Here is a 26,396-nt window from a genome sequence, read left to right on the forward strand (position 1 = left end):
CCTGCTGGTTTGTCTCCTGATCATGAGATCTAAATGAAGAACTTGTATTTCATCACACATGTTCATTGTTACTCATTGAACAGCAGGAGACATTGAACTGTTCTTCTGTCTGTCCCACATGGACTCTATCTGGTCACCTTCAGCTCGGTCCTCTCTCCACCTGGAGAACAATGACTCCTGGTTGTCATGGCGCCTCTATTGTTCTTAGTGGTGACGATGTCACACAAACGAGATAAGAGACGTCCATTAGCTCGCTGCCGAGTCAAAGAGACGGACTCAACCTTCTCATTGTCCCTGCTCCGCTTCATGGTGTTGTTGTTGTTCATATTGTTGTTGTTTGTGTCTTTGAAGTTGAGTGACAATGTCTTTGTCTCAAACCAGCCAAAATGTCAACCCGAGAGAAAAACAGCCAAGCTGGTAAGTTATGCTGAGTGTTCAGAGCACGCTAACACGCTAACAGCCGCTGAATATATGCTTCCTGTTTCTGCCCTGTCTCTCTCTTTCTCTGCCTTACCTCGTCAGCCTCAGTCATCCGCTGATCAGGTGACGTCACACCTGTCTGTGGCTCCGCCCCCTGCTGTTGTTTACCTCCATATAAGGTGGAAACGCTTTGTTACGCTGCCAGATGAGATAGAAATGAGCAAAAGACCAATTGGTGATCCAAAGCGACTGACAGTAGACGTAAAGCTTGTGGCTCCTTCAGCAGCAGCCGGTCTGGAGGAGTCCGGACTCTCATTGGCTCGGCCCGATGCGTCCAGACACCACCGCCTCCTGATTGGACCGGGTCAAACAAACTGTTCCGTACTAATTCATTCATTTAAATCATGATTCAACACTAATCGTTAGTGCTGTTAGTCACATGACTCACGTGAGTCGTTAGTCAAGTTAACGTCAACCTAACCCTGACCTGATCCTGAACCTTGACCTGATCCTGATCTGAACCCTGACCTGATCCTGGACCCTGACCTGATCCTGATCTGAATCCTGACCTGATCCTGAATCCTGACCTGATCCTGGACCCTGATCTAAATCCTGACCTGATCTGAATCCTGACTGATCCTGATCTGAACCCTGACCTGATCCTGGACCCTGACCTGATCCTGACTTGATCTGGACCCTGACCTGATCCTGATCTGAATCCTGACCTAATCCTGACCTGATCTGAATCCTGACCTGATCTGAACCCTGACCTGATCCTGGACCCTGACCTGATCCTGATCTGAACCTGAATCCTGACCTGATCTGAATCCTGACCTGATCCTGAATCCTGATTGATCCTGATCTGAACCCTGACCTGATCCTGGACCCTGACCTGATCCTGGACCCTGACCTGAATCCTGACCTGATCTGAATCCTGACTGATCCTGATCCTGGACCCTGACCTGATCCCTGACTGATCCTGATCTGAACCCTGATCCTGGACCCTGACCTGATCCTGAATCCTGACCTGATCCTGACCTGATCTGGACCCTGACCTGATCCTGATCTGAATCCTGACCTAATCCTGACCTGATCTGAATCCTGACCTGATCACCCTGACCTGATCCTGGACCCTGACCTGAATCCTGATCTGAACCTGAATCCTGACCTGATCCTGATCTGAATCCTGACCTGATCTGAACCCTGACCTGATCCTGGACCCTGACCTGATCCTGAATCCTGACCTGATCTGAATCCTGACCTGAATACTGAATGATCCTGATCCTGGAACCTGACCTGATCCTGAACCATGACCTGATCCCTGACCTGATCCTGGACCCTGACCTGATCCTGAATCCTGACTGATCCTGATCTGAACCTGAATCCTGACCTGATCTGAATCCTGACCTGATCCTGAGTCCTGACTGATCCTGATCCTGGACCCTGACCTGATCCTGAACCCTGACCTGATCCCTGACTGATCCTGATCCTGGACCCTGACCTGATCCTGGACCCTGACCGGACCCTGACCTGATCCTGATCTGAATCCTGACCTAATCCTGACCTGATCTGGACCCTGACCTGATCCTGGACCCTGACCTGATCCTGATCTGAATCCTGACCTAATCCTGACCTGATCTGGACCCTGACCTGATCCTGGACCCTGACCTGATCCTGAATCCTGACTGATCCTGATCTGAACCTGAATCCTGACCTGATCCTGATCTGAATCCTGACCTGATCTGAACCCTGACCTGATCCTGGACCCTGACCTGAACCCTGACCTGATCCTCATCTGAATCCTGACCTGATCTGAATCCTGACCTGATCCTGAATCCTGACCTGATCCTGAATCCTGATCTGAATCCTGACCTGATCCTGAATCCTGACTGATCCTGATCTGGACCCTGACCTGATCCTGAATCCTGACCTGATCCTGAACCCTGACCTGATCGGACTGCGGGACTCAGTCCTACAGGAGAGCCGAGTACATTGATTATTATATTAACCCCATGACTGCATAACCGTTACATCAAAGATACTTTTGAGTTTGTTAACCAATTCAAACGACCCACAGTGCCACCTGGTGGAATGCTTTTCTCGGTGGATGCCGGTGTCCTGGACACAAACACAGAGACCCGCTTTGGGCTGAAAGCGGTACGGGACATTTTTAATCGGCACCCGGACCCCACGAGGCCGGATGAGGCCCTCCTCACGCTTTGAGGATGAGGTCTGACTAAGAATGACTTTGAGGTGAACTCAGAGACATTTCTACAGATTCATGGCACCGCCATGGGCAAAGAGGTTGCCCCGCCTCTGCGAACATCTACATGGCGGACTGGGAACGTACAGAGTTCCCTAAATGCGTCCAGTTACCGAGCCTTTACATAAGATACTTAGATGATATCTTTGGGATCTGGAAACATTCCAGAGCTGCTTTCAACGATTTCATTGCGGTCTTCAATAATCACTGTCCGTCAATCTCTGTTCAATCTAAAACTAGAGAACATTGAATTCCTGGATACGGAGGTGTTCATGGTGAAAAAAGAAAAGTGAGAGAGTGGTCTGGGGACCAGCCGCCATGCACCGTCACACAGATCCAGTTCCCACCCCAAACACACACTCAGGGGGACGAGGTACCACAGGATCGGTGCGGGGGCACAGGACGCCGAGTTAGGGACAGGGATCCTGTCTCGGTTGTTGAGGGGGCGGGGCTAGAGTAGGACATTCCCTGGAACATCAAAAGGGAGGTCCGGCAAGGTAGAACCCCATCCCAGGGAGACCACCAACAGGGTACGGAACCCCTTGACCGCCACATTCTCCTTGACCTCCAGGAACTTTAACACAAGGGCCAAGAACCACATCAAGAGGGCCCAGGACCACTTCAAGAGGACCCAGGACCACATCAAGAGGGCCCAGGGCCACTTCAAGAGGGCCCAGGACCACTTCAAGAGGGCCCAGGACCACTTCAAGAGGGCCCAGGACCACATCAAGAGGGCCCAGGGCCACTTCAAGAGGGCCCAGGACCACTTCAAGAGGACCCAGGGCCACATGAAGAGGACCCAGGACCACTTCAAGAGGACCCAGGACCACTTCAAGAGGACCCAGGACCACATCAAGAGGACCCAGGACCACATCAAGAGGACCCAGGACCACATCAAGAGGACCCAGGACCACTTCAAGAGGACCCAGGACCACTTCAAGAGGACCCAGGACCACATCAAGAGGGCCCAGGGCCACATCAAGAGGGCCCAGGGCCACTTCAAGAGGACCCAGGACCACATCAAGAGGACCCAGGACCACATCAAGAGGACCCAGGACCACTTCAAGAGGACCCAGGACCACATCAAGAGGACCCAGGACCACATCAAGAGGACCCAGGACCACATCAAGAGGACCCAGGACCACATCAAGAGGACCCAGGACCACTTCAAGAGGACCCAGGACCACATCAAGAGGGCCCAGGGCCACATCAAGAGGGCCCAGGGCCACTTCAAGAGGGCCCAGGGCCACATGAAGAGGACCCAGGACCACTCCAAGAGGACCCAGGACCACTCCAAGAGGACCCAGGACCGTGTGCCATTGTTGGCAAATTTTAAAATCATAGCAGCTTTGAGAAGAAATAAGAACTTTGAAGACATTAGTACATTCTTCCCTGGGAAGGAAACATGAGAAGGAAAAACATGCAGGACATTTTAGAACCATCACATAGTGAACTCTCCCCTGAGGGACCAGGTCCCCGAGCCAGACTCCTCGGTGGAATGCCGAGCTGTGCAAAGTTGTGCATTGGCCAAACCAAAACCAGCTGAGTCACCAGATTAAATCCACACGTATACATGACTGTCTCAAAACACCAACCTGTATGAGCCCTCATGGGGCTGGAGTCGGCCCCCTGGTGGTCAGACCGGCAAAGGCTGCAAAGGAAAGGAAGTGGATTGGGATATTAAAAACATTGTATCCCCCACAGCCTGAACCACATCTAGTAGGAAACCAGCTACTCTGGCCTTACCTGTTCTCCATTGGGAGACCTCGAGGGACACCCGTCAGAACATAATAGCAGTAAATAAATAAATATACACCCACTGGTCAATAAACTAGGAATATAGTTTGAGCCCCCGAGCCAGCATACTACCTAAGGGCAGGTACAGATCTGTTATACCCTGATCCTGGATCCTGAACCCTGACCAGGGTCTCTGGGGGTCTCTGAGGGCTGTGATAGGGTTGTTTGGGAGTTTTTATTGATCCGATGTGAGGTCAAAGGCCAGGGATATCTTTATGTACAGATTGTAAAGCACTCTGAGGCAAATTTGTGAGAATGGGCTATCCAAATAAAGTGAATTGAATTGGGAGTCTCTGAGGGTCTGTGCAGACCTACAGCTTTTTACAGACCTTGTTTCAGAGATGTGGAACGCTGCTTCTCCATGTTTAGTTCTGAATCTGGGGACCAGGAAGTAGACCTGTCCCAGACCACCTAAGGAGTCTGGATGGTTCATAAGGGAGAAGCAGGTCACACGTGTGTAGGCCCTAAACCATTCAGGGCTTCATTGACCAGTTCTTTGTTGGACAGGAAGCCAGTGCAGCGACCTGAGAACTGGACTGATGTGATCCACTTTCCTGGTCTTAGTAGGACTGGAGCTGCAGCGTTCCGACTGACTGAAGATAAACGGACAAGTTTAGTCCCCTAACCCTTGATATGGTGTTCAGGCTGATTGTGTGACGGTCTTGATATGTTCAGGTGCAGGTCTGAATCCATAACCACGAGAACAAAAAGACAAACGACAACTACAGAAGTATAAAGACGACCACAACGAGACAGAAACAACCACATAGAGGCCACAGGGACACCCAATGAAACACAGCATCTCTTTACCAGCCACATCAGTCCGCTGTAAAGCAGCAGGATTATTTGTATGCTTTGATTCTACATTTATTCCCACATTGAATCTTTCTTCTCCAACACGTTTGCATGTGTTTGTGCTTCTTCCGTTTCAGAGGGGAACCACATCAAGATGTTCATGCGTGGTCGGCCCATTACCATGTTCATCCCTTCAGATGTGGACAACTACGACGATGTTCGGACCGACCTTCCTTCAGAAAGACTCAAGCTGGAATGGGTGTATTCTTCTCTGCACACAGGAAGCATGATAGAAGTAAACTTAGGAACTATTCATCTTGATAACGGTCAGAGGAAGTTCTCAAATAAACGACTGCATGTGTAGAAGGAGATTAGAGGTGAATGCTAAAAGGAGAGTTTTTATGTGAAGTTTACACTCCTTAGTAGATCTTCAGTAGATCTCCAGGTGTTTCCCAGGTGCTTCCTTGACTTCCTGCAGCTATGGTTACCGGGGCAGAGACTGCAGAGCAAATATTGATCTCCTTCCAACCGGAGAAATGGTTTACTTCATAGCGTCTGTGGTGGTTCTGTTTAACTACGAGGAGCACACTCAGAGACATTACCTGGGTCACACCGACTGCGTCAAGTGGTGAGAACAACACCATCTCTATATGTACGGATGTATATACAGTGGGTACGCAAAGTCTTCAGACCTGTAAATGGTCACTCGGTTTCATGTTCTAAAATCAAAGAAGTTCATGTTATGTCTCATTGTCACTCAGCTCCATCTGGACAGGAAACACAGAAAGAGGAGTTTGCAAAGTTATAAAAAGAAGTGAGTCGCATGGTCCTCCGACTTCAGAGCCTTTGCTGTGACGCTCATATTGAACATGCTGTCTATGTCTTGTGGTCCTCCTTGAGATGGTCTACTCCTTTATTGGAGTCCAGCTGTGTTGAACCGACACAGCAGAAGGTCTGCAGCACTCCAGGTTCCTCCATCATCCTCACATGAAGAAGTCTGGGATCACTAGAACTCTGCCATAGTGGGAGTAGAGCCTTGGTGAGAGGTCCAGAAGAACCAGAGACCCTGTGGCTGAGCTCCAGAGATGCAGGAGGCAGATGGAGAACGTTCCACAGTCTCATTGCAGCTCCACCAGCTCTATGGTGAGGGGCCCGACAGAGTCCCCTCCTCATCAGACAGATGAAAGGCTCCCAGACTGAGGGACCAGATCCTCTGGTCTGATGAGACCAGGATGTACCTTGTTGCGTTCGTTCTAAGCGGTATGTGTGGAGGACACCAGGCCCTGCTCCTCACCCCCCAATACAACCCACAGTGAGACATGGGGGGCAGCATCCTGCTATGGGGCTTCTTCAGCTGCAGGGACAGGACCCCTGGTGGACATGAAGGAAAGGGAAATAAGGCCAAGTCCAGAGAGATCCAGAAGAAAAGCTCTTTAGAGGCTCTGGACCTCAGACTGGGCAAAAGGTTCACCTTCAACAAGACAATTGCCCTAAGCACACAGCTCAAAGAACAAAGGAGTGGCTTGGGAACTGTGATGGTTACAGGTACTGGAACCCAAAAGCACGACAAACACAGGAATGCAGGAGGAGGCTCTTTACTTAATCTTTCAGGTGGGTCAAACAGGGCAACACATCCAAAAGGGGCAGGCAAACATCTCAAGTCGAGTGAACAGGCAAACAGGGTCAGAACAGGCAGAGCAGAACTAGGACAGGGAATTCACTGGAGAGTTTGGCAACGACACACAAGACAATCTGGCAGAGGACAAGTGGAAGTGAGGGAGCTAAATAGTGAGGGACTAATGAGGGGAGGACCAGGTGAAGGGGATGAGGGACTAACGAGGGGAGGGGCTGCAGGTGAGAAGGGCGTGAGGACCAGGTGAAGGGAATGAGGGACTAATGAGGGGAGGAGCTGCAGGTGAGAAGGGCGTGAGGACCAGGTGAAGGGAATGAGGGACTAATGAGGGGAGGAGCTGCAGGTGAGAAGGGCGTGAGGACCAGGTGAAGGGAATGAGGGACTAACGAGGGGAGGGGCTGCAGGTGAGAAGGGCGTGAGGACCAGGTGAAGGGAATGAGGGACTAACGAGGGGAGGGGCTGCAGGTGAGAAGGGCGTGAGGACCAGGTGAAGGGAATGAGGGACTAACGAGGGGAGGGGCTGCAGGTGAGAAGGGCGTGAGGACCAGGTGAAGGGAATGAGACAATCAGGTGAGGAGGACAGGATCTGGAATGACAGGAGAGTTCATTAAACGTGTAAGCAGGATGAATTTAACTAGGAAGGTGGGGAACAATGCTGGACCCTGGTGGACTGGCCCAGCCAAAGCCCTGAACCCAATGGAGCATCTGGAGAGACCTGAACATGGCTGGCCACCAACATTCAACATACTGACGGAGCTGGAGAGGAACTGATGAAGAATGGCAGGATCCCCAAATCCAGGTGTGAACCACGTGTTGCATCATCCCTGTGGCCAAATGCACCAAGGACTACAACGAGGTTCTGTTTGGGAACATGCTTTATTTACCACAGACTGAGCCCTGCTCTCTCCACTGCCTCCATCTCCTTGCAGCTTATAGAACTGAGGGCTTATAAAGACAGATCCCCCCACATCTGGGGCCAATTAGGCCCATTTGCAGCACCTGTCCCCGAGCCCCTCCTCCACAGCTGCCACAATCCCCAAGAAGACTCGTGCTGTACGAGCTCCAAAGGCTCCGAACACTTGGGACCATGGGAGACTCACCTTTTATTCTTTTAATGCATTTGCAAACATTTCTACATTTCTGTGTTACCTGTCCAGATGCAGCTGAGTTGCATTAATGAGACATAACATGAACTTTTAGATTTTAGCTAATGGCTGCAATGAAACAAAGAGTGAACATTTAAAGGTCTCTGAATACTTTCCGTACCCACTGTGTGTGTGTGTGTGTGTATATACATCTGCTGTTCTTTCTGCCCAGTCTCGCCATCCATCCTGACAAGATCCGGATTGCTACAGGACAGATTGCAGGAGTGGACAAAGACGGACGGGTGAGGACACCCCGTGGGTCTCTGTGGACCTGTGGGTCCAGTGGACTGATGTGGTCTCTGTGTTCAGGCTCTGCAGCCTCAGGTCCGGGTCTGGGACAGCGTCAGTCTGTCCACGCTGCAGGTCGTGGGCTTGGGAACCTTCGAACGAGGCGTCGGCTCGCTGGCGTTCTCCAAAGCTGTGAGTGTTCCTCCTCTGTTCCTCACTAAGGTTCTCCTCTTTGGCTGTGAGTGTTCCTCACTAAGGTTCTCCTCTAAGGCTGAGTGTTCCTCACTAATGTTCTCCTCGAAGGCTGAGTGTTCCTCACTAAGGTTCTCCTCTAAGGCTGAGTGTTCCTCACTCAGATTCTCCTCTAAGGCTGAGTGTTCCTCACTAAGGTTCTCCTCTAAAGCTGAGTGTTCCTCACTAAGGTTCTCCTCTAAAGCTGTGAGTGTTCCTCACTAAGGTTCTCCTCTAAGGCTGTGAGTGTTCCTCTCTAAGGTTCTCCTCTAAGGCTGAGTGTTCCTCACTAAGGTTCTCCTCTAAAGCTGTGAGTGTTCCTCACTAAGGTTCTCCTCTAAGGCTGAGTGTTCCTCACTAAGGTTCTCCTCTAAAGCTGTGAGTGTTCCTTTCTAAGGTTCTCCTCTAAAGCTGAGTGTTCCTCACTAATGTTCTCCTCTAAGGCTGAGTGTTCCTCACTAAGGTTCTCCTCTAAAGCTGTGAGTGTTCCTTTCTAAGGTTCTCCTCTAAAGCTGAGTGTTCCTCACTAAGGTTCTCCTCCCTCAGGACTCTGGTCAACACCTGAGTGTTATCGACGACTGCAACGACCACATGTTGACCGTGTGGGATTGGCAGAAGAAGTCCAAGATCGCTGAAATCAAGGTGACCCTGAACGTTACATGATGTTATTGTATTATTAATTTATTGTATTCATGCATATTAGTTGTTCTTCCACTGAGTGAAGTGGTTGTAACTGGTGTGTTCCAGACCACCAACGAGGTGGTCCTGGCCGTGGAGTTTCACCCGACGGACCCCAACACCATCGTTACCTGTGGAAAGTCCCACATCTTCTTCTGGGCCTGGTCTGGGAACTCACTGGCCCGTAAACAGGGAATCTTTGGGGTGAGAACATTTTTTCTAAACACATATATTCAATGTTCCCTTCATGTGAACCACAGCACTGTGTTCATCTGTTCCCAAGGCACAATGTTAGGTTTGTTTTTATATATTGATGATCAATATTTAATTTTCATGAAATAAAACACAATGATGAATCAAAAATGTAATAACAGTAACTCCCTCTCTAAAGACAGGAAACACATATGGGAAATAGATTTGGATAGCTTCCCACCACTCAAAGCACTTAACGACATAGAGACCTTTGACCTCATATCAGATCAGGAAAAACATCTGAAAAACCCTTTCACAGGGAAAAAGGGAAGAACCCTTCAGGAGAGCAACATAGGAGACTCAACCGATGTCATGTGACCAGATGAACAATAGATGTCATGTGACCAGATGAACAATAGATGTCATGTGACCAGGTGAACAATAGATGTCATGTGACCAGAAGGAATCCTTACAGAGTAACAACACATTCAATGAGTCTGACAGAGTGTATAATAGTTGGTAGTAGTCATGGACCACGATCCAGACCTCCATGATCCATCAGGTGGAGGTAGAGAGGAGGAGTGGGCGGGGCTTCAGGGCCATGACATCAGACCCAGCAGGTCCAATGGACCCTCTGAGACGTGAAGTCACAAGGACTCCGGAGAGGAAGCAGAGTTAATAATGTGTGATGGAGAGATGAAGATTAATCCATAAGGAGAGAGGAGAGGAGATAGGTGCTCAGTGTATCCTAAACGTTCATGAGGAGAGGAGAGAGGAGCTCAGTGTATCCTAAACGTCCATAAGGAGAGAGGAGAGAGGAGCTCAGTGTATCCTAAGCGTCCATAAGGAGAGAGGAGAGAGGAGCTCAGTGTATCCTAAACGTCCATAAGGAGAGAGGAGAGGAGCTCAGTGTATCCTAAACGTCCATAAGGAGAGAGGAGAGGAGAGAGGAGCTCAGTGTATCCTAAGCGTCCATAAGGAGAGAGGAGAGGAGAGAGGAGCTCAGTGTATCCTAAACGTCCATAAGGAGAGAGGAGAGGAGAGAGGAGCTCAGTGTATCCTAAGCGTCCATAAGGAGAGAGGAGAGAGGAGCTCAGTGTATCCTAAGCGTCCTTAAGGAGAGAGGAGCTCAGTGTATCCTAAGCGTCCATAAGGAGAGAGGAGCTCAGTGTATCCTAAGCGTCCCCCTCAGCCTCTCAGCCTATAGCAGCGTCTCTAGGTCTGGACCAGGTGACCCTGGTTCAGGTCTCACTATCAGACCATCAGGAGGAAAGTCTTCAGTCTCCATGAGGGGGCGGAGACTCCAGGACTGAAGGTGAAGCTGGTTCATAAAAGAGGAGGAGCTTGATACCTGAAGGCTCTGGCTCCTCCTACTTTAGACTCTAGGGACCACAAGTAGCCCCGCCTCTATTGAAGCAGCTCTCTAGTGGGGCAATATGGTACTACAAGTTGACTAAAGAGACTTATAGAGCAGCCTGATAATAAGGAGTTGACCTAAGAGACTTATAGAGCAGCCTGATAATAAGGAGTTGACTATAGAGACTTATAGAGCAGCCTGGTTATTAGGAGTTGACCAAAGAGACTTATAGAGCAGCCTGATCATAAGGAGTTGACTATAGAGACTTATAGAGCAGCCTGGTTATAAGGAGTTGACCAAAGAGACTTATAGAGCAGCCTGATAATAAGGAGTTGACTATAGAGACTTATAGAGCAGCCTGGTTATAAGGAGTTGACCAAAGAGACTTATAGAGCAGCCTGATAATAAGGAGTTGACCTAAGAGACTTATAGAGCAGCCTGGTGATAAGGAGTTGACTTAAGAGACTAATAGAGCAGCCTGATCATAAGGCGTTGACTATAGAGACTTATAGAGCAGCTTGATAATACGGAGTTGACTAAAGAGACTTATAGAGCAGCCTGATAATAAGGAGTTGACTAAAGAGACTTATAGAGCAGCCTGATAATAAGGAGTTGACTATAGAGACTTATAGAGCAGCCTGATCATAAGGAGTTGACCTCAGAGACTTATAGAGCAGCCTGATCATAAGGAGTTGACTATAGAGACTTATAGAGCAGCCTGATAATAAGGAGTTGACGATAGAGACTTATAGAGCAGCCTGATAATAAGGAGTTGACTATAGAGACTTATAGAGCAGCCTGCTAATAAGGAGTTGTCTATAGAGACTTATAGAGCAGCCTGATAATAAGGAGTTGACCTAAGAAACTTGTAGAGCAGCCTGATAATAAGGAGTTGACCTAAGAGACTTATAGAGCAGCCTGATAATAAGGAGTTGATGAATCAGAGTCCTTGAGATGTTCTTCACGTGGACTTAAAGGTCAAGTCCTGATCCAGGAGAACAGAGGTCCTCTACAGGGTGTTGGTGCCAGGGCGATGTGGTCTACAGGAACCACTTCACCTGACCTCTGACCTCTGAGCTGCTCAGTCAATCACTTCAGTTTCAGCTCCTCGTGTTTTATGTCTTGAAGACATCTTGAAGTCCAGAGAGATGATGATGATGATGATGGTGGTGGGTCTCCTCTGGTTGATCAGAGAGATGATGATGATGATGATGGTGGTGGGTCTCCTCTGGTTGATCAGAGAGATGATGATGATGGTCTCCTCTGGTTGATCACAGATATAATTGAGGATCATCTGCAGAACATTGAATGTTTATGGAGTGTTTCTGATCATATTGCCCAAAGGAAGCATGAATCAGGTCAATGGGAGAGGTCCAAGGACAGAGCCTTTGATCCAACTCAGTGAATGAAAAGAACCGCGTAGCTTTAGGGCTGATGAAATGAAGTCATCTGAAGTTTAAAGGATAAAAAACTCGTGAAATAAGTTGCTTTGAGTCATGTGTGCATTTCCTGACAGCTCATAGGATAATTAGCCCCCGATTATTTTGGAATTTCTAAAAACTGTTTCTCTTTTTTGGTCCTTTCCAGTAGTTCCAGTCTGTAGTCCTGGTTTAACTCTGTTTTACAGTCTGTAGTCCTGGTTTAACTCTGTTTTACAGTCTGTAGTCCTGGTTTAACTCTGTTTTACAGTCTGTAGTTCTGGTTTAACTCTGTTTTACAGTTTGTAGTCCTGGTTTAACTCTGTTTTACAGTCTGTAGTCCTGGTTTAACTCTGTTTTACAGTATGTAGTCCTGGTTTAACTGTTTTACAGTTTGTAGTCCTGGTTTAACTCTGTTTTACAGTCTGTAGTTCTGGTTTAACTCTGTTTTACAGTCTGTAGTCCTGGTTTAACTCTGTTTTACAGTCTGTAGTCCTGGTTTAACTCTGTTTTACAGTCTGTAGTCCTGGTTTAACTCTGTTTTACAGTCTGTAGTCCTGGTTTAACTCTGTTTTACAGTCTGTAGTCCTGGTTTAACTGTTTTGCAGTCTGTAGTCCTGGTTTAACTCTGTTTTACAGTTTGTAGTCCTGGTTTAACTCTTTTACAGTCTGTAGTCCTGTTTTAACTCTGTTTTACAGTCTGTAGTCCTGGTTTAACTGTTTTGCAGTCTGTAGTCCTGGTTTAACTCTGTTTTACAGTCTGTAGTCCTGGTTTAACTCTGTTACAGTCTGTAGTCCTGGTTTAACTCTGTTTTACAGTCTGTAGTCCTGGTTTAACTCTGTTTTGCAGTCTGTAGTCCTGGTTTAACTGTTTTACAGTCTGTAGTCCTGGTTTATCTCTGTTTTACAGTTTGTAGTTCTGGCCGAACTCTTTTTTAAGGTTTGTAATCCTGGTCTAACTCTGCAGTCTCGGTCTATGGTCCTGATCTTACTCTCTAGTCCTCCTTGATTGTAGTTCTGGTTCTGTTCTTCACTCAGTACCAGGCTGTTCCGTACTTTTTGTCTGGGTCTCTACTTCTAGTCTTTAGTCCTGGTCTAACTCTCTAGTCCCAGTCTTTAGTCCTGGTCTAACTCTGGTCCTGTTTCCTGGCCTTTTTTCAGAAATACGAGAAGCCAAAATTTGTTCAGTGTCTGGCCTTCCTTAGTACTGGAGATATCCTGACCGGAGACTCCGGAGGGGTCCTGCTGGTCTGGACCAGGAGCTCTGCTGAGACCCCCACTGGGAAGGGACCCAGAGGTGAGAGACTTCCTCTGGTCTGCGCAAAATACTACAAAACAATGTCAAAGTAATCTGCAATTCAAATCCAAAGAAAGAAAAGGGAACAAGATGCAAAACCAAACTACAACCTGAGGACCCCCCTCTACCGAGTCCAGCAGAGTACAGGTGTGACTTACCTGTGTGTGTGCGTGTGCGTGCGTGTGTGTGCGCAGCGTTTCAGATCAGTCGGCAGGTCAAGGGTCACGAGGGCAGTGTGTTCTGTGTGTGTGAGATGAGGAGCGGCACTCTGCTGACCGGAGGAGGGAAGGACCGAAAGGTCATCCTGTGGGACCACGAGCTGAGAGCCGACCGCGACATCGAGGTCGAACACACACACACACACACACACACAGACACACCACAGACTAGACATCCGACAGGCGCTCCACAGTGTGATCGCGCCCTAACCTGACTGAGGTCACATGTTTATCTCCAGGTGCCGGATCAGTACGGAACCATCAGAGCAGTGTCTGAGGGGAAGGGGGAGGAGTTTCTGGTTGGGACGTCTCGTAACTTCATCCTCAGGGGAACCTTCAATGACGGCTTCCAGGTGGAGGTCCAGGTGAGACCACATTCCGGAAGTCCATCATCGCTATTGGAATCGGGATCAATTCCAATGCGCTGTGAATGTTAGGCGTGAGAGCTGGAAACGTTTCGGTCCATAAGCTGCAGATGAAATGCATGATGGGAAACGACTCTGGCACGTATGGAAGTGAGTTCTGACTCCACGATGTTGAGGAAAGTCTCCAAAGGTCACTTAACTTTGAAGTTGCCATCATCGTTTGTCATCGTAAGGAGTAAACTAGTGTTTCTGAACGTATTCTCTCAGAACGAGTGCCTGGTGCAGCAGGAGACTGATGCGGTGATGATGGTGTTCGTCATGTGACTCCAGGTCTAAGTGTGGGATTTCTATTGATCCACTTCAGTTCTTTGAGGCCTCGACAGGCCTGAGCTTTAGGCAAACGTGAATAATCCAAGTTACTTTGTGTCATGATGGGTTCAGGGTCTCAGTAATGTCGTGAAGTCAGAGTCTCTATCTTTGTGTCGTGATGTGTTCAGGGACTCTGTATCTTAATCCTGGGCTTTTGGTCTGGCTTGGTCTCTGGATGGAGGAGTGGTCTGATTGGCGATCTTGGGAGGGCTTTGTGGTTCGGGCTGATCCAATAGGTATTTACTGCATGTGTTAAACTCCATGTTACTGCAATCGGGGGGGACTTGGTTAAGTCCTTGGTAACTAATGTCCCTGTGGCACCCCAGAGGACATCTGTCCCCCGTCTCTATCTGCACAATGACCTCTGGGCTGATGAGGCTGACCTCCGTCTGCTGAGGACACTGTCTGTAGGCGATGCTGTTGTTGCTCTTGTTGAGGGCTGAGATCTACAAAAGTACTTGACCATATACAAACTGGCCTACACACTTCAAATATATTCAACCCTAACCCTCAGGTTGTCAAATTGCTTGATATTTGGGACTACGCAACATCTTATTTTTCATGTAATCAGATTAATGATGGACATTAGCCTCTCTGGCTTACTTACACTTTACTGTTGATTGATGTGCATTTCCCCTACAAATTAAATAATACACATTAGATCAATATGGCTTCGTAGTCGCTCATCGTGTGTGTGAGATGTGTTCAGGGCCTTCAATGTATGTTGTGATGTGTTAAGGGCCTTCAGTGTGTGTTGTGATGTGTTCAGGGCCTTCAATGTATGTTGTGATGTGTTCAGGGCCTACAGTGTGTGTTGTGATGTGTTCAGGGTCACACAGATGAGCTGTGGGGTTTGGCCTCTCACCCGTCCAGAGGGATGTTTCTGACGTGTGCTCAGGACCGGCTGGTCTTGGCCTGGAGCTCAGTGGACCACAGCCTCCAATGGAGCCGCACGCTAGAGGTAAGGGGACGATGGACGGAGGGATAGATGTTGGATTGTGGATGGATGAGTGTGGGAGGGTGGATGGAGGATGGTGAATGGAGAGATGGATGTTGGATAGTGGACGGATGAATGGTGGATGGTGGATGGATGATGGATGGATGTTAGATGGATGGTGGATGGAGGAATGGATGTTGGATGGTGGATGGAGGACGGATGATTAACAGCTCTGTCTCTCCTTTAGGAACATGGACACTGTGCAGACTTCCATCCCAGCGGAGCCGTGGTCACCATAGGAACACACTCTGGGAAGTCAGTACCTGTTGGTTTAGAGAACCGTAATCTCATGCTGGTCTACATAGTCCATCGTCTCATGCTGGTCTACATAGTCCATCGTCTCATGCTGGTCTAGATAGTCCATCGTCTCATGCTGGTCTAGATAGTCCATCGTCTCATGCTGGTCTAGATAGTCCATCGTCTCATGCTGGTCTACATAGTCCATCGTCTCATGCTGGTCTAGATAGTCCATCATCTCATGCTGGTCTACATAGTCCATCGTCTCATGCTGGTCTAGATAGTCCATCGTCTCATGCTGGTCTACATAGTCCATCGTCTCATGCTGGTCTAGATAGTCCATCGTCTCATGCTGGTCTACATAGTCCATCGTCTCATGCTGGTCTACATAGTCCATCGTCTCATGCTGGTCTACATAGTCCATCGTCTCATGCTGGTCTAGATAGTCCATCGTCTCATGCTGGTCTAGATAGTCCATCGTCTCATGCTGGTCTACATAGTCCATCGTCTCATGCTGGTCTACATAGTCCATCGTCTCATGCTGGTCTAGATAGTCCATCGTCTCATGCTGGTCTACATAGTCCATCGTCTCATGCTGGTCTACATAGTCCATTGTCTCATGCTGGTCTACATAGTCCATCGTCTCATGCTGGTCTACATAGTCCATCGTCTCATGCTGGTCTACATAGTCCATCGTCTCATGCTGGTCTAGATAGTCCATCGTCTCATGCTGGTCTAGATAGTCCATCGTCTCATGCTGGTCTAGATAGTCCATCGTCTCATGCTGGTCTACATAGTCCATCGTCTCATGCTGGTCTACATAGTCCATCGTCTCATGCTGGTCTAGATAGTCCATCGTCTCATGCTGGTCTAGATAGTCCATCGTCTCATGCTGGTCTAGATAGTCCATCGTCTCATGCTGGTCTAGATAGTCCATCGTCTCATGCTGGTCTACATAGTCCATCGTCTCATGCTGGTCTAGATAGTCCATCGTCTCATGCTGGTCTAGATAGTCCATCGTCTCATGCTGGTCTACATAGTCCATCGTCTCATGCTGGTCTAGATAGTCCATCGTCTCATGCTGGTCTACATAGTCCATCGTCTCATGCTGGTCTAGATAGTCCATCGTCTCATGCTGGTCTAGATAGTCCATCGTCTAATGCTGGTCTACATAGTCCATCGTCTCATGCTGGTCTACATAGTCCATCGTCTCATGCTGGTCTACATAGTCCATCGTCTCATGCTGGTCTACATAGTCCATCGTCTCATGCTGGTCTAGATAGTCCATCGTCTCATGCTAATGGTCTCCCTGTCTCAGGTGGTACGTTCTGGATGCGGAGACCACCGACCTGGTAGCGATCCACACCGACGGGAACGAGCAGCTGTCGTTGATGCGGTTCTCTGTCGGTGGGTGAAGTCCTCTGTTTAAAAAGCAGCTGGTCTGTTTCCATGACAACATTATGTAAGGATTGAACTACATGACCCAGAATGCACCTCTTTCTGTGTCTGTAGATGGCAGTCTGTTGGCTGTTGGGTCTCATGACAACTTTATTTACCTCTACACCGTCTCAGAGAACGGGCGCAAGTACAGCCGGTACGGGAAGTGCACGGTAAGAGTGCTTGCTGTTGTTCTTTGTTGTTGTTTGTATTGGGTTAGTTGGTTCTAATTCTTACGAGTACAGGGCCCGTTTGGGCTTTCGGGAGCAGGCCTTTTACTTGACTTGGGCCATTGTGGGTGTTGGGACTGAACCATAACCCTTCGGACTCCATGGGTCATCCCAGAGTCGGGTTTTAATGTTTGATTATCCAGAAGAAGTCAACGGCCGCTCTGGGCTCGACTCAGAGGCTGAGCCCGAACCCCCTGGTCCCTGTTGAACGTGTCCCTGCAGCACTCCCGCCCCCTATTGAACACATCTTAGCCCTCCTGAAGGTGTCCTAACCCTATTGAACACATCTTAGCCCTCCTGAAGGTGTCCTAACCCTATTGAACACATCTTAGCCCTCCTGAAGGTGTCCTAACCCTATTGAACACATCGTAGCTCTACTGAAGGTGTCCTAACCCTATTGAACACATCGTAGCTCTACTGAAGGTGTCCTAACCCTATTGAGCACATCTTAGCCCTCCTGAAGGTATCCTAACCCTATTGAACACATCGTAGCTCTACTGAAGGTGTCCTAACCCTATTGAACACATCTTAGCCCTCCTGAAGGTGTCCTAACCCTATTGAACACATCGTAGCTCTACTGAAGGTGTCCTAACCCTATTGAACACATCGTAGCTCTACTGAAGGTGTCCTAACCCTATTGAACACATCTTAGCCCTACTGAAGGTGTCCTAACCCTATTGAACACATCTTAGCCCTCCTGAAGGTGTCCTAACCCTATTGAACACATCTTAGCCCTCCTGAAGGTGTCCTAACCCTATTGAACACATCTTAGCTCTACTGAAGGTGTCCTAACCCTATTGAACACATCTTAGCCCTCCTGAAGGTGTCCTAACCCTATTGAACACATCTTAGCCCTCCTGAAGGTGTCCTAACCCTATTGAACACATCGTAGCTCTACTGAAGGTGTCCTAACCCTATTGAACACATCTTAGCCCTACTGAAGGTGTCCTAACCCTATTGAACACATCTTAGCCCTCCTGAAGGTGTCCTAACCCTATTGAACACATCTTAGCCCTCCTGAAGGTGTCCTAACCCATTGAACACATCGTAGCTCTACTGAAGGTGTCCTAACCCTATTGAACACATCTTAGCTCTACTGAAGGTGTCCTAACCCTATTGAACACATCTTAGCCCTCCTGAAGGTGTCCTAACCCTATTGAACACATCTTAGCCCTCCTGAAGGTGTCCTAACCCTATTGAGCACATCTTAGCCCTCCTGAAGGTGTCCTAACCCTATTGAACACATCTTAGCCCTCCTGAAGGTGTCCTAACCCTATTGAACACATCTTAGCCCTCCTGAAGGTGTCCTAACCCTATTGAACACATCGTAGCTCTACTGAAGGTGTCCTAACCCTATTGAACACATCGTAGCTCTACTGAAGGTGTCCTAACCCTATTGAACACATCTTAGCCCTCCTGAAGGTGTCCTAACCCTATTGAACACATCTTAGCCCTCCTGAAGGTGTCCTAACCCTATTGAACACATCTTAGCCCTCCTGAAGGTGTCCTAACCCTATTGAACACATCTTAGCCCTCCTGAAGGTGTCCTAACCCTATTGAACACATCTTAGCCCTCCTGAAGGTGTCCTAACCCTATTGAGCACATCTTAGCTCTACTGAAGGTGTCCTAACCCTATTGAACACATCTTAGCTCTACTGAAGGTGTCCTAACCCTATTGAACACATCTTAGCCCTCCTGAAGGTGTCCTAACCCTATTGAGCACATCTTAGCCCTCCTGAAGGTGTCCTAACCCTATTGAACACATCTTAGCTCTACTGAAGGTGTCCTAACCCTATTGAACACATCTTAGCCCTCCTGAAGGTGTCCTAACCCTATTGAGCACATCTTAGCTCTACTGAAGGTGTCCTAACCCTATTGAACACATCTTAGCCCTCCTGAAGGTGTCCTAACCCTATTGAACACATCTTAGCCCTCCTGAAGGTGTCCTAACCCTATTGAGCACATCTTAGCCCTCCTGAAGGTGTCCTAACCCTATTGAGCACATCTTAGCTCTACTGAAGGTGTCCTAACCCTATTGAACACATCTTAGCCCTCCTGAAGGTGTCCTAACCCTATTGAACACATCTTAGCCCTCCTGAAGGTGTCCTAACCCTATTGAGCACATCTTAGCCCTCCTGAAGGTGTCCTAACCCTATTGAACACATCTTAGCCCTCCTGAAGGTGTCCTAACCCTATTGAGCACATCTTAGCTCTACTGAAGGTGTCCTAACCCTATTGAACACATCTTAGCTCTACTGAAGGTGTCCTAACCCTATTGAGCACATCTTAGCTCTACTGAAGGTGTCCTAACCCTATTGAACACATTTTAGCCCTCCTGAAGGTGTCCTAACCCTATTGAACACATCTTAGCTCTACTGAAGGTGTCTTAACCCTATTGAACAGGGTTAGGGTTAGGCTCCTGATTGGTGGAATGAGCTCCCCACTGACATCAGGACAGCAGGAAGTCTCTACAGCTTCACCGGAAACTAAAAACACCTTTTCAGACTATATCTGGATTAAAATCAGATTAGCACTTCAGTGGCACTTACTTATGGTATTACTCATGGTATTTTTGTAGTTTGACTTTCTTGGAGAAATGTTACTTCCTGTATTCTTGTAGTTCTGAGTTTGTACTTTTGGTTGAGGTAAGTCGCTTTGGATAAAAGCGTCTGCTAAATGACATGTCATGTAAAAATACCAGAATTCACTCTAGGTGAAACGGAATCAGTTGTGTTTCATGACTGTTTTCATGAGAGACCTGAATGTTTTCACAGGGCCATTCCAGCTACATCACACACCTGGACTGGTCACCTGACAACAACTTCATCATGTCCAACTCTGGAGACTACGAGATCCTCTATTGTGAGTACTGGGTTACCTTCTGTAACATGCTCCAGTTGCTACGTGAGTCTCCGCAAGCACAATTCAATTCATATAATTTTGTATAGCCCAATATAACAAATTACAAATTTGCCTCAAAGGGCTTTACAATCTGTACACATAGACATCCCTGACCTTTGACCTCACATTGGGTCAGGAACAATTCTTAAACGACCCTTCACGGGGAAAAAGGGAAGAACCCTTCAGGAGAGCAACAGAGGAGGATCCCTTTCCAGGATGGACAGGTGTCATAGATGTCATGTGACCAGATGAACAATAGAGGTCATGTGACCAGATGAACAATAGATGTCATGTGACCAGATGAACAATAGATGTCATGTGACCAGATGAACAATAGATGTCATGTGACCAGGTGAACAATAGATGTCATGTGACTAGATGAACAATAGATGTCATGTGACCAGATGAACAATATATGTCATGTGACCAGATGAACAATAGATGTCATGTGACCAGATGAACAATAGATGTCATGTGACCAGATGAACAATAGATGTCATGTGACCAGATGAACAATAGATGTCATGTGACCAGGTGAACAATAGATGTCATGTGACCAGATGAACAATAGATGTCATGTGACCAGATGAACAATAGATGTGTTGAACAATAGATGTCATGTGACCAGGTGAACAATAGATGGCATGTGACCAGATGAACAATAGATGTGACCAGATGAACAATAGATGTCATATGAACAATAGATGTCATGTGACCAGATGAACAATAGATGTGACAGGTGAACAATAGATGTGACTAGATGAACAATAGATGTGACTAGGTGAACAATAGATGTGACCAGGTGAACAATAGATGTGACCAGGTGAACAATAGATGTGACCAGGTGAACAATAGATGTGACCAGGTGAACAATAGATGTGACCAGGTGAACAATAGATGTGACTAGGTGAACAATAGATGTGACAGGTGAACAATAGATGTGACCAGGTGAACAATAGATGTGACCAGATGAACAATAGATGTGACCAGGTGAACAATAGATGTGACCAGTGAACAATAGATGTGACCAGGTGAACAATAGATGTGACCAGGTGAACAATAGATGTGACCAGATGAACAATAGATGTGACCAGGTGAACAATAGATGTGACCAGGTGAACAATAGATGTGACCAGTGAACAATAGATGTGACCAGGTGAACAATAGATGTGACCAGATGAACAATAGATGTGACCAGGTGAACAATAGATGTGACCAGGTGAACAATAGATGTGACCAGATGAACAATAGATGTGACCAGGTGAACAATAGATGTGACCAGGTGAACAATAGATGTGACCAGTGAACAATAGATGTGACCAGGTGAACAATAGATGTGAACAGATGAACAATAGATGTGACCAGATGAACAATAGATGTGACCAGGTGAACAATAGATGTGACCAGGTGAACAATAGATGTGACTAGGTGAACAATAGATGTGACCAGGTGAACAATAGATGTGACCAGAGGAACAATAGATGTGACCAGATAGATGTGACCAGAGGAACAATAGATGTGACCAGGTGAACAATAGATGTGACCAGAGGAACAATAGATGTGACCAGGTGAACAATAGATGTGACCAGAGGAACAATAGATGTGACCAGGTGAACAATAGATGTGACCAGAGGAACAATAGATGTTCCCTGAACCACTCCCCTCTGCAGCTGAGCCCAACCATGCCTGCTCACTATCGTGTTGTTGTGTTGTGTACTCACAGTTGTTTGTTTTCAGGGGATGTTCCAAGCGGTTGTAAACTGATCAGAAATCGTTCCGAGTGTAAAGACATCGACTGGGCGACCTACACCTGCGTCCTGGGATACCACGTGTTCGGTAAGTACACCTGAAGACACTTAGAACACCTGTACACCTGGTCAACCTAATACACATCGTACTCCCACTACATTTAGTGCACCTGTATACCTACTACAACTGCTGCACTGCTACATTTGCAGGCATAGTACAATGTATTTAAACTTTTGCAACTCTGCGATAAATAATTCAACAGAAACAAGAGCTGCATATCCAAACATGTGACTTACCTTTTGTATCCTTGTTGGGGTCAGTTACCCATACTCGTTCCATGAGTTAGCTTGTTTTAGTGTTAATGTGTGCGTGTGGTAGGTGTGTGGCCGGAGGGTTCGGATGGCACCGACATCAACGCTCTGATCAGATCTCACAACAGGAAGGTGATCGCTCTGGCTGACGACTTCTGTAAAGTTCACCTGTTTGCCTACCCATGCTCCACCCCCAAGGTGAGACACACACCATTCTAACAACATGTATTGAATTCATGAAGTCTGGCATGTAGAGAGTCCAAAAGGCACAAACGTGATTATCTGAGAGTAATTACAGGTTTTCAGTTACACTCAGTTGTACTAGTTATAGAATAGAATATACACTTTTATTAATCCCCAAGGGGAAATTAGTTCTCTGCATTTAACCCATCCTTAGTTATTAAGGAGCAGTGGGCTGCGGTGAAGCGCCCGGGAAGCAACTGGGCTCTAGTTGTACTGGGCTCTAGTTTCAATTCAGTTTATTTGTAGAGCCCAATTTCACAAATTACAAATGTGTCTCGGAGTGCTTTACACTCTGTACACATAGACATCCCTGACCTTTGACCTTTGACCTCACATCGGATCAGGAAAAACTCCCAAATAACCCTTCAGGGGGAAAAGGTCAGAACCCTTGAGGAGAGAACAGAGGAGGATCCCTCTCCAGGATGGACAGAACAATAGAGTTTAAATACATTCAATGAATGTGACAGAGTGTATGAATAGTTCATAGTAGGCATATTCCACGATGGAGACCTCCACGATCCATCAGGCAGATGGCGGTGGGGAGGAGTGGGCGGAGTCTCAACAGTGGGCGGAGTCTCAACAGGACAGTGGCGTAGTCAGGAGCAGGAATTCCACGACCCAGACCTCGATGATCCATCAGGCAGATAGGATCTATGCCGTCTCATAGGGTCCGATGACCCCATGAGACGTGAAGTCAAAAGGACTCCGGGGAGAAAGCAGAGTTAGTAACCCTAACCCAGCACTAAGGTCTAACAAGACCAGTACAGAGAGGAGTCCTCTATCAGCACTAAGGTCTAACAAGACCAGTACAGAGAGGAGTCCTCTATCAGCACTAAGGTCTAACAAGACCAGTACAGAGATGAGTCCTCTATCAGCACTAAGGTCTAACAAGACCAGTACAGAGATGAGTCCTCTATCAGGACTAAGGTCTAACAAGACCAGTACAGAGATGAGTCCTCTATCAGGACTAAGGTCTAACAAGACCAGTACAGAGATGAGTCCTCTATCAGCACTAAGGTCTTACAAGACCAGTACAGAGATGAGTCCTCTATCAGCACTAAGGTCTAACAAGACCAGTACAGAGATGAGTCCTCTATCAGCACTAAGGTCTAACAAGACCAGTACAGAGATGAGTCCTCTATCAGCACTAAGGTCTTACAAGACCAGTACAGAGAGGAGTCCTCTATCAGGACTAAGGTCTAACAAGACCAGTACAGAGAGTAGTCCTCTATCAGGACTAAGGTCTAACAAGACCAGGACAGAGAGGAGTCCTCTATCAGCACTAAGGTCTAACAAGACCAGTACAGAGAGGAGTCCTCTATCAGCACTAAGGTCTAACAAGACCAGTACAGAGATGAGTCCTCTATCAGCACTAAGGTCTAACAAGACCAGTACAGAGATGAGTCCTCTATCAGGACTAAGGTCTAACAAGACCAGTACAGAGAGGAGTCCTAACCCTGTCATGTCTCGGTGGTGTTTTCTAAATCCTGACTGAAACTCCTCAAATAAACTATTATGATGTAGAAAGTCGCACAACTGATTTGCGACCACTTTCTCAGGACCTTGGAGAGGAAGGGGAGGTTAGAGATCGGTCTGTAGTTAGCCAACACCTCTGGATCCAGAGCGGCTTCTTCAGGAGAGGTTTAATAACAGCCACCTTGAAGGAGTGTGGTACGTGGCCTGTTAGCAGAGACACATTGATCATATCTAATAGAGAGCCGCCAATTAAAGGCAAAACGTCTTTAAGCAGCCTCGTCGGGATGGGGTCCAAGAGACAGGTAGACGGGGTCCAAGAGACAGGTAGACGGGGTCTAGAGACAGGTAGACGTGGTCGAAGTAGAAACCATTGAAGATAATTGGTCACGGTTGATGAAGAAAAGCCATCTAAATATCCACCAGGGCATACAGCGGTTTCCAAGGCCATTCCACTTGAGGACAGATCACTGGTTAAGGGCAAGAGATTATTAATCTGGTCCCTAATAGTTCAAATCTTTTCATGAAAGAAGTTCATAAAGTCAAGTCACTGGGCTCTAGTTTCACTCGGCTCTGGTTGTACTGGTTAATTACTTCAAATGAAAATACATTACTCTGTTTCACTGCTCCAAAGAACATTTAAGAACAGAAAACTGATCAGTCGATCAATAATGTGTTTGTGATGTTTCCAGGCTCCCAGCCATAAGTACAGCGCACACAGCAGTCATGTGACCAACGTCAGTTTCCTGTATAATGACAGTCACCTGATCTCGACTGGGGGGAAGGACACCAGCATCATGCAGTGGCGTTTGGTGGAAAAGTCTTCGGTCTCTCTCACCGACGGCCTCCTCTCTAACTCCGCCCCCCATCGCGGGGACCCCGTCGTCACCCTCCCTTCTCCTGCAGTAGCCACGCCTACACAAGACCACGTCCTTCCTCCGACAACCAATGGAACCCAAGAACCCTGCCCCGACTCCATGTCCCCTACAAAGGAAGCCCCGCCTACATCCGAGTTAACTCCGCCCCATTCTGTGTCTACCTCGCCCCCCTCAGATAGCACGGTGAGTCTGAAGGACAGCCTGGAGCCGAGTGATGACACAGTCACGCCCAGCGATGAGGGGCTGCCCCCCCTCCCCCTCCCCTCAGACAGGCAGCATCTCGGTGTGTGAATGTGGCTACACTTGTGTGTGTGCGCACGAGGCTGAGTTGTATACCTTGTGAGGGCGCTTTACAAAGACATGTTTGTTCCTCACTTTGTGTTGGACCTTTTATATTTCGGGTTCAGACTTAGTCTTACGGTTGGAATCAGGTTTACATTTAGTTAGTGTATGTGAGGCTTCGGCATGTAGATAGTCATGGTGTCGTACGAGTTCATACCATAGATACATAACTCAGATGAAATGCATATTGATATCATTCAATGTGACGGACACTTGTGTGATGTCCATCCAGGAAGAGAATCGTCATGTTCTTAATGTTCTGCTGAGATCATTCAGCAGACGTCCAACGTCTCCATTCAACGTCTGCTGAAGTTCGACTTAATGTGAAAAAATAGAATCAAGAATTGTCGGTGATCCAGGTATAACGGTCTCTTTCAGGGGCTCGGCATGCGCGGCCAATGAGGGTCTCTGGAAGTATACGCGTCCTGAAGTTGGGACTCCAACCTGTGTCTCCAGTGTCACATGTTTCCTTTCACCAGTCAGCTGTTCAATACACTTTCCATCAGTTTCATCTAATGTCACAGTGTGAAACACCTGGAGTCTGATTTTCCTGAGGGAAGACTGGAAGAGGAGCCGTTACTGTCACACCTGGACAGCTACTCTGAAATGTGAAGTTTGAAAAGCTCACCGTGGTCACATCTTCTACTTGTCTGGGTTAGAGGTTAAGGGGTAGGGGTTAGGGCAGGGGTCGGGAATCTATGGCTCTTCCGGTGACGGCATATGGCTCCCAGACAATTTTTAGTCGAAAAAAAAATCTCCGCCCGCCCCCCTGTAATTTTCTCTATCGCTCCAGATCACAGCAGAAGTAATTTAAGGTCCCTTTCTTCAAGACGTCTTTGTTCTTGTATGAAACTAAACGTCTGTTATTGATCGTCTCTACACAGCAGCGTGTCCTTCTGTCTCTACGTGTCGCGTTAACACTTCTCGGCTCACGCGCCGCAGAGCTCCGACGCCGGCGTGTGCGCGCACATCGGGGCGGAGCCAAAAAAGTCACCTGCACCCTCCCGTAGCATCATGCAGCACCAGAAGTCACATTAAAAGCAAGACATATTAAATTAATTATACGTTAAAAATATAATATGGCTCTCAATGAAAAATATTTGGCTTTTATGGCTCTCCCAGTCAAAAAGGTTCCTGACCCCTGGGTTAGGGGGTAGGAGTTAAGGGTTTGGGGGTAAGGGTTAGGGGTTA

General features: G+C 47.6%; 3 protein-coding genes across 5 annotated transcripts; 2 read left to right on the top strand and 1 right to left on the bottom strand.

Moving 5' to 3' along the window:
• Nucleotides 1-51: 51 nt before the first annotated feature.
• On the top strand, nt 52-26,396 carry LOC130191143 (echinoderm microtubule-associated protein-like 4). The gene is made up of 18 exons (XM_056410809.1): nt 52-417; nt 5,413-5,536; nt 5,754-5,903; nt 8,226-8,295; nt 8,363-8,473; nt 9,059-9,154; nt 9,260-9,394; nt 13,319-13,454; nt 13,649-13,797; nt 13,912-14,037; nt 15,236-15,367; nt 15,591-15,658; nt 16,959-17,047; nt 17,153-17,250; nt 20,083-20,170; nt 21,947-22,045; nt 22,337-22,467; nt 24,678-26,396. Exons 1-18 carry the CDS (start codon nt 387-389, stop codon nt 25,152-25,154), a joined length of 2,310 nt encoding a protein of 769 aa, XP_056266784.1. The 5' UTR covers nt 52-386; the 3' UTR covers nt 25,155-26,396.
• LOC130191155 (uncharacterized) lies at nt 424-2,405 on the bottom strand. Of its 3 annotated transcripts, XM_056410831.1 has the most exons (3): nt 2,071-2,405; nt 1,541-1,868; nt 424-1,330 (listed from the first exon to the last, which is right to left on the bottom strand). In XM_056410831.1, exons 1-3 carry the CDS (start codon nt 2,213-2,215, stop codon nt 892-894), a joined length of 912 nt encoding a protein of 303 aa, XP_056266806.1. In that variant the 5' UTR covers nt 2,216-2,405; the 3' UTR covers nt 424-891. The 3 variants fall into 3 exon arrangements, with proteins under 3 accessions (XP_056266806.1, XP_056266805.1, XP_056266804.1); XM_056410830.1 differs by having other exon boundaries at nt 424-1,792; nt 1,951-2,405; XM_056410829.1 differs by having other exon boundaries at nt 1,541-2,405.
• LOC130191157 (leucine zipper protein 4-like) lies at nt 2,418-5,419 on the top strand. Its single transcript, XM_056410833.1, has one exon. The coding sequence runs from the start codon at nt 3,472-3,474 to the stop codon at nt 4,090-4,092; it is 621 nt and encodes a 206-aa protein (XP_056266808.1). The 5' UTR covers nt 2,418-3,471; the 3' UTR covers nt 4,093-5,419.

This window comes from Pseudoliparis swirei, unplaced genomic scaffold (genome assembly GCF_029220125.1).
Source record: "Pseudoliparis swirei isolate HS2019 ecotype Mariana Trench unplaced genomic scaffold, NWPU_hadal_v1 hadal_27, whole genome shotgun sequence".
Taxonomy (NCBI): domain Eukaryota; kingdom Metazoa; phylum Chordata; class Actinopteri; order Perciformes; family Liparidae; genus Pseudoliparis; species Pseudoliparis swirei.

Excerpts from the sequence above, each read along its gene's own strand:
- LOC130191155 (XM_056410829.1), bottom strand. The coding sequence starts at position 2,215 with ATGAGGATCAGGTCAGGGTTCAGGTCAGGGTCCAGGATCAGGTCAGGG. Across the intron at positions 1,331-1,540 it reads AGGTCAGGGTCCAGGATCAG|GTCAGGGTCCAGGATCAGGT; the intron begins GTCAGGGTGATC and ends GTCAGGATTCAG.
- LOC130191157 (XM_056410833.1), top strand. The coding sequence starts at position 3,472 with ATGAAGAGGACCCAGGACCACTTCAAGAGGACCCAGGACCACTTCAAG.
- LOC130191143 (XM_056410809.1), top strand. The coding sequence starts at position 387 with ATGTCAACCCGAGAGAAAAACAGCCAAGCTG. Across the intron at positions 17,048-17,152 it reads GTTGATGCGGTTCTCTGTCG|ATGGCAGTCTGTTGGCTGTT; the intron begins GTGGGTGAAGTC and ends CTGTGTCTGTAG. Across the intron at positions 17,251-20,082 it reads GCCGGTACGGGAAGTGCACG|GGCCATTCCAGCTACATCAC; the intron begins GTAAGAGTGCTT and ends ATGTTTTCACAG.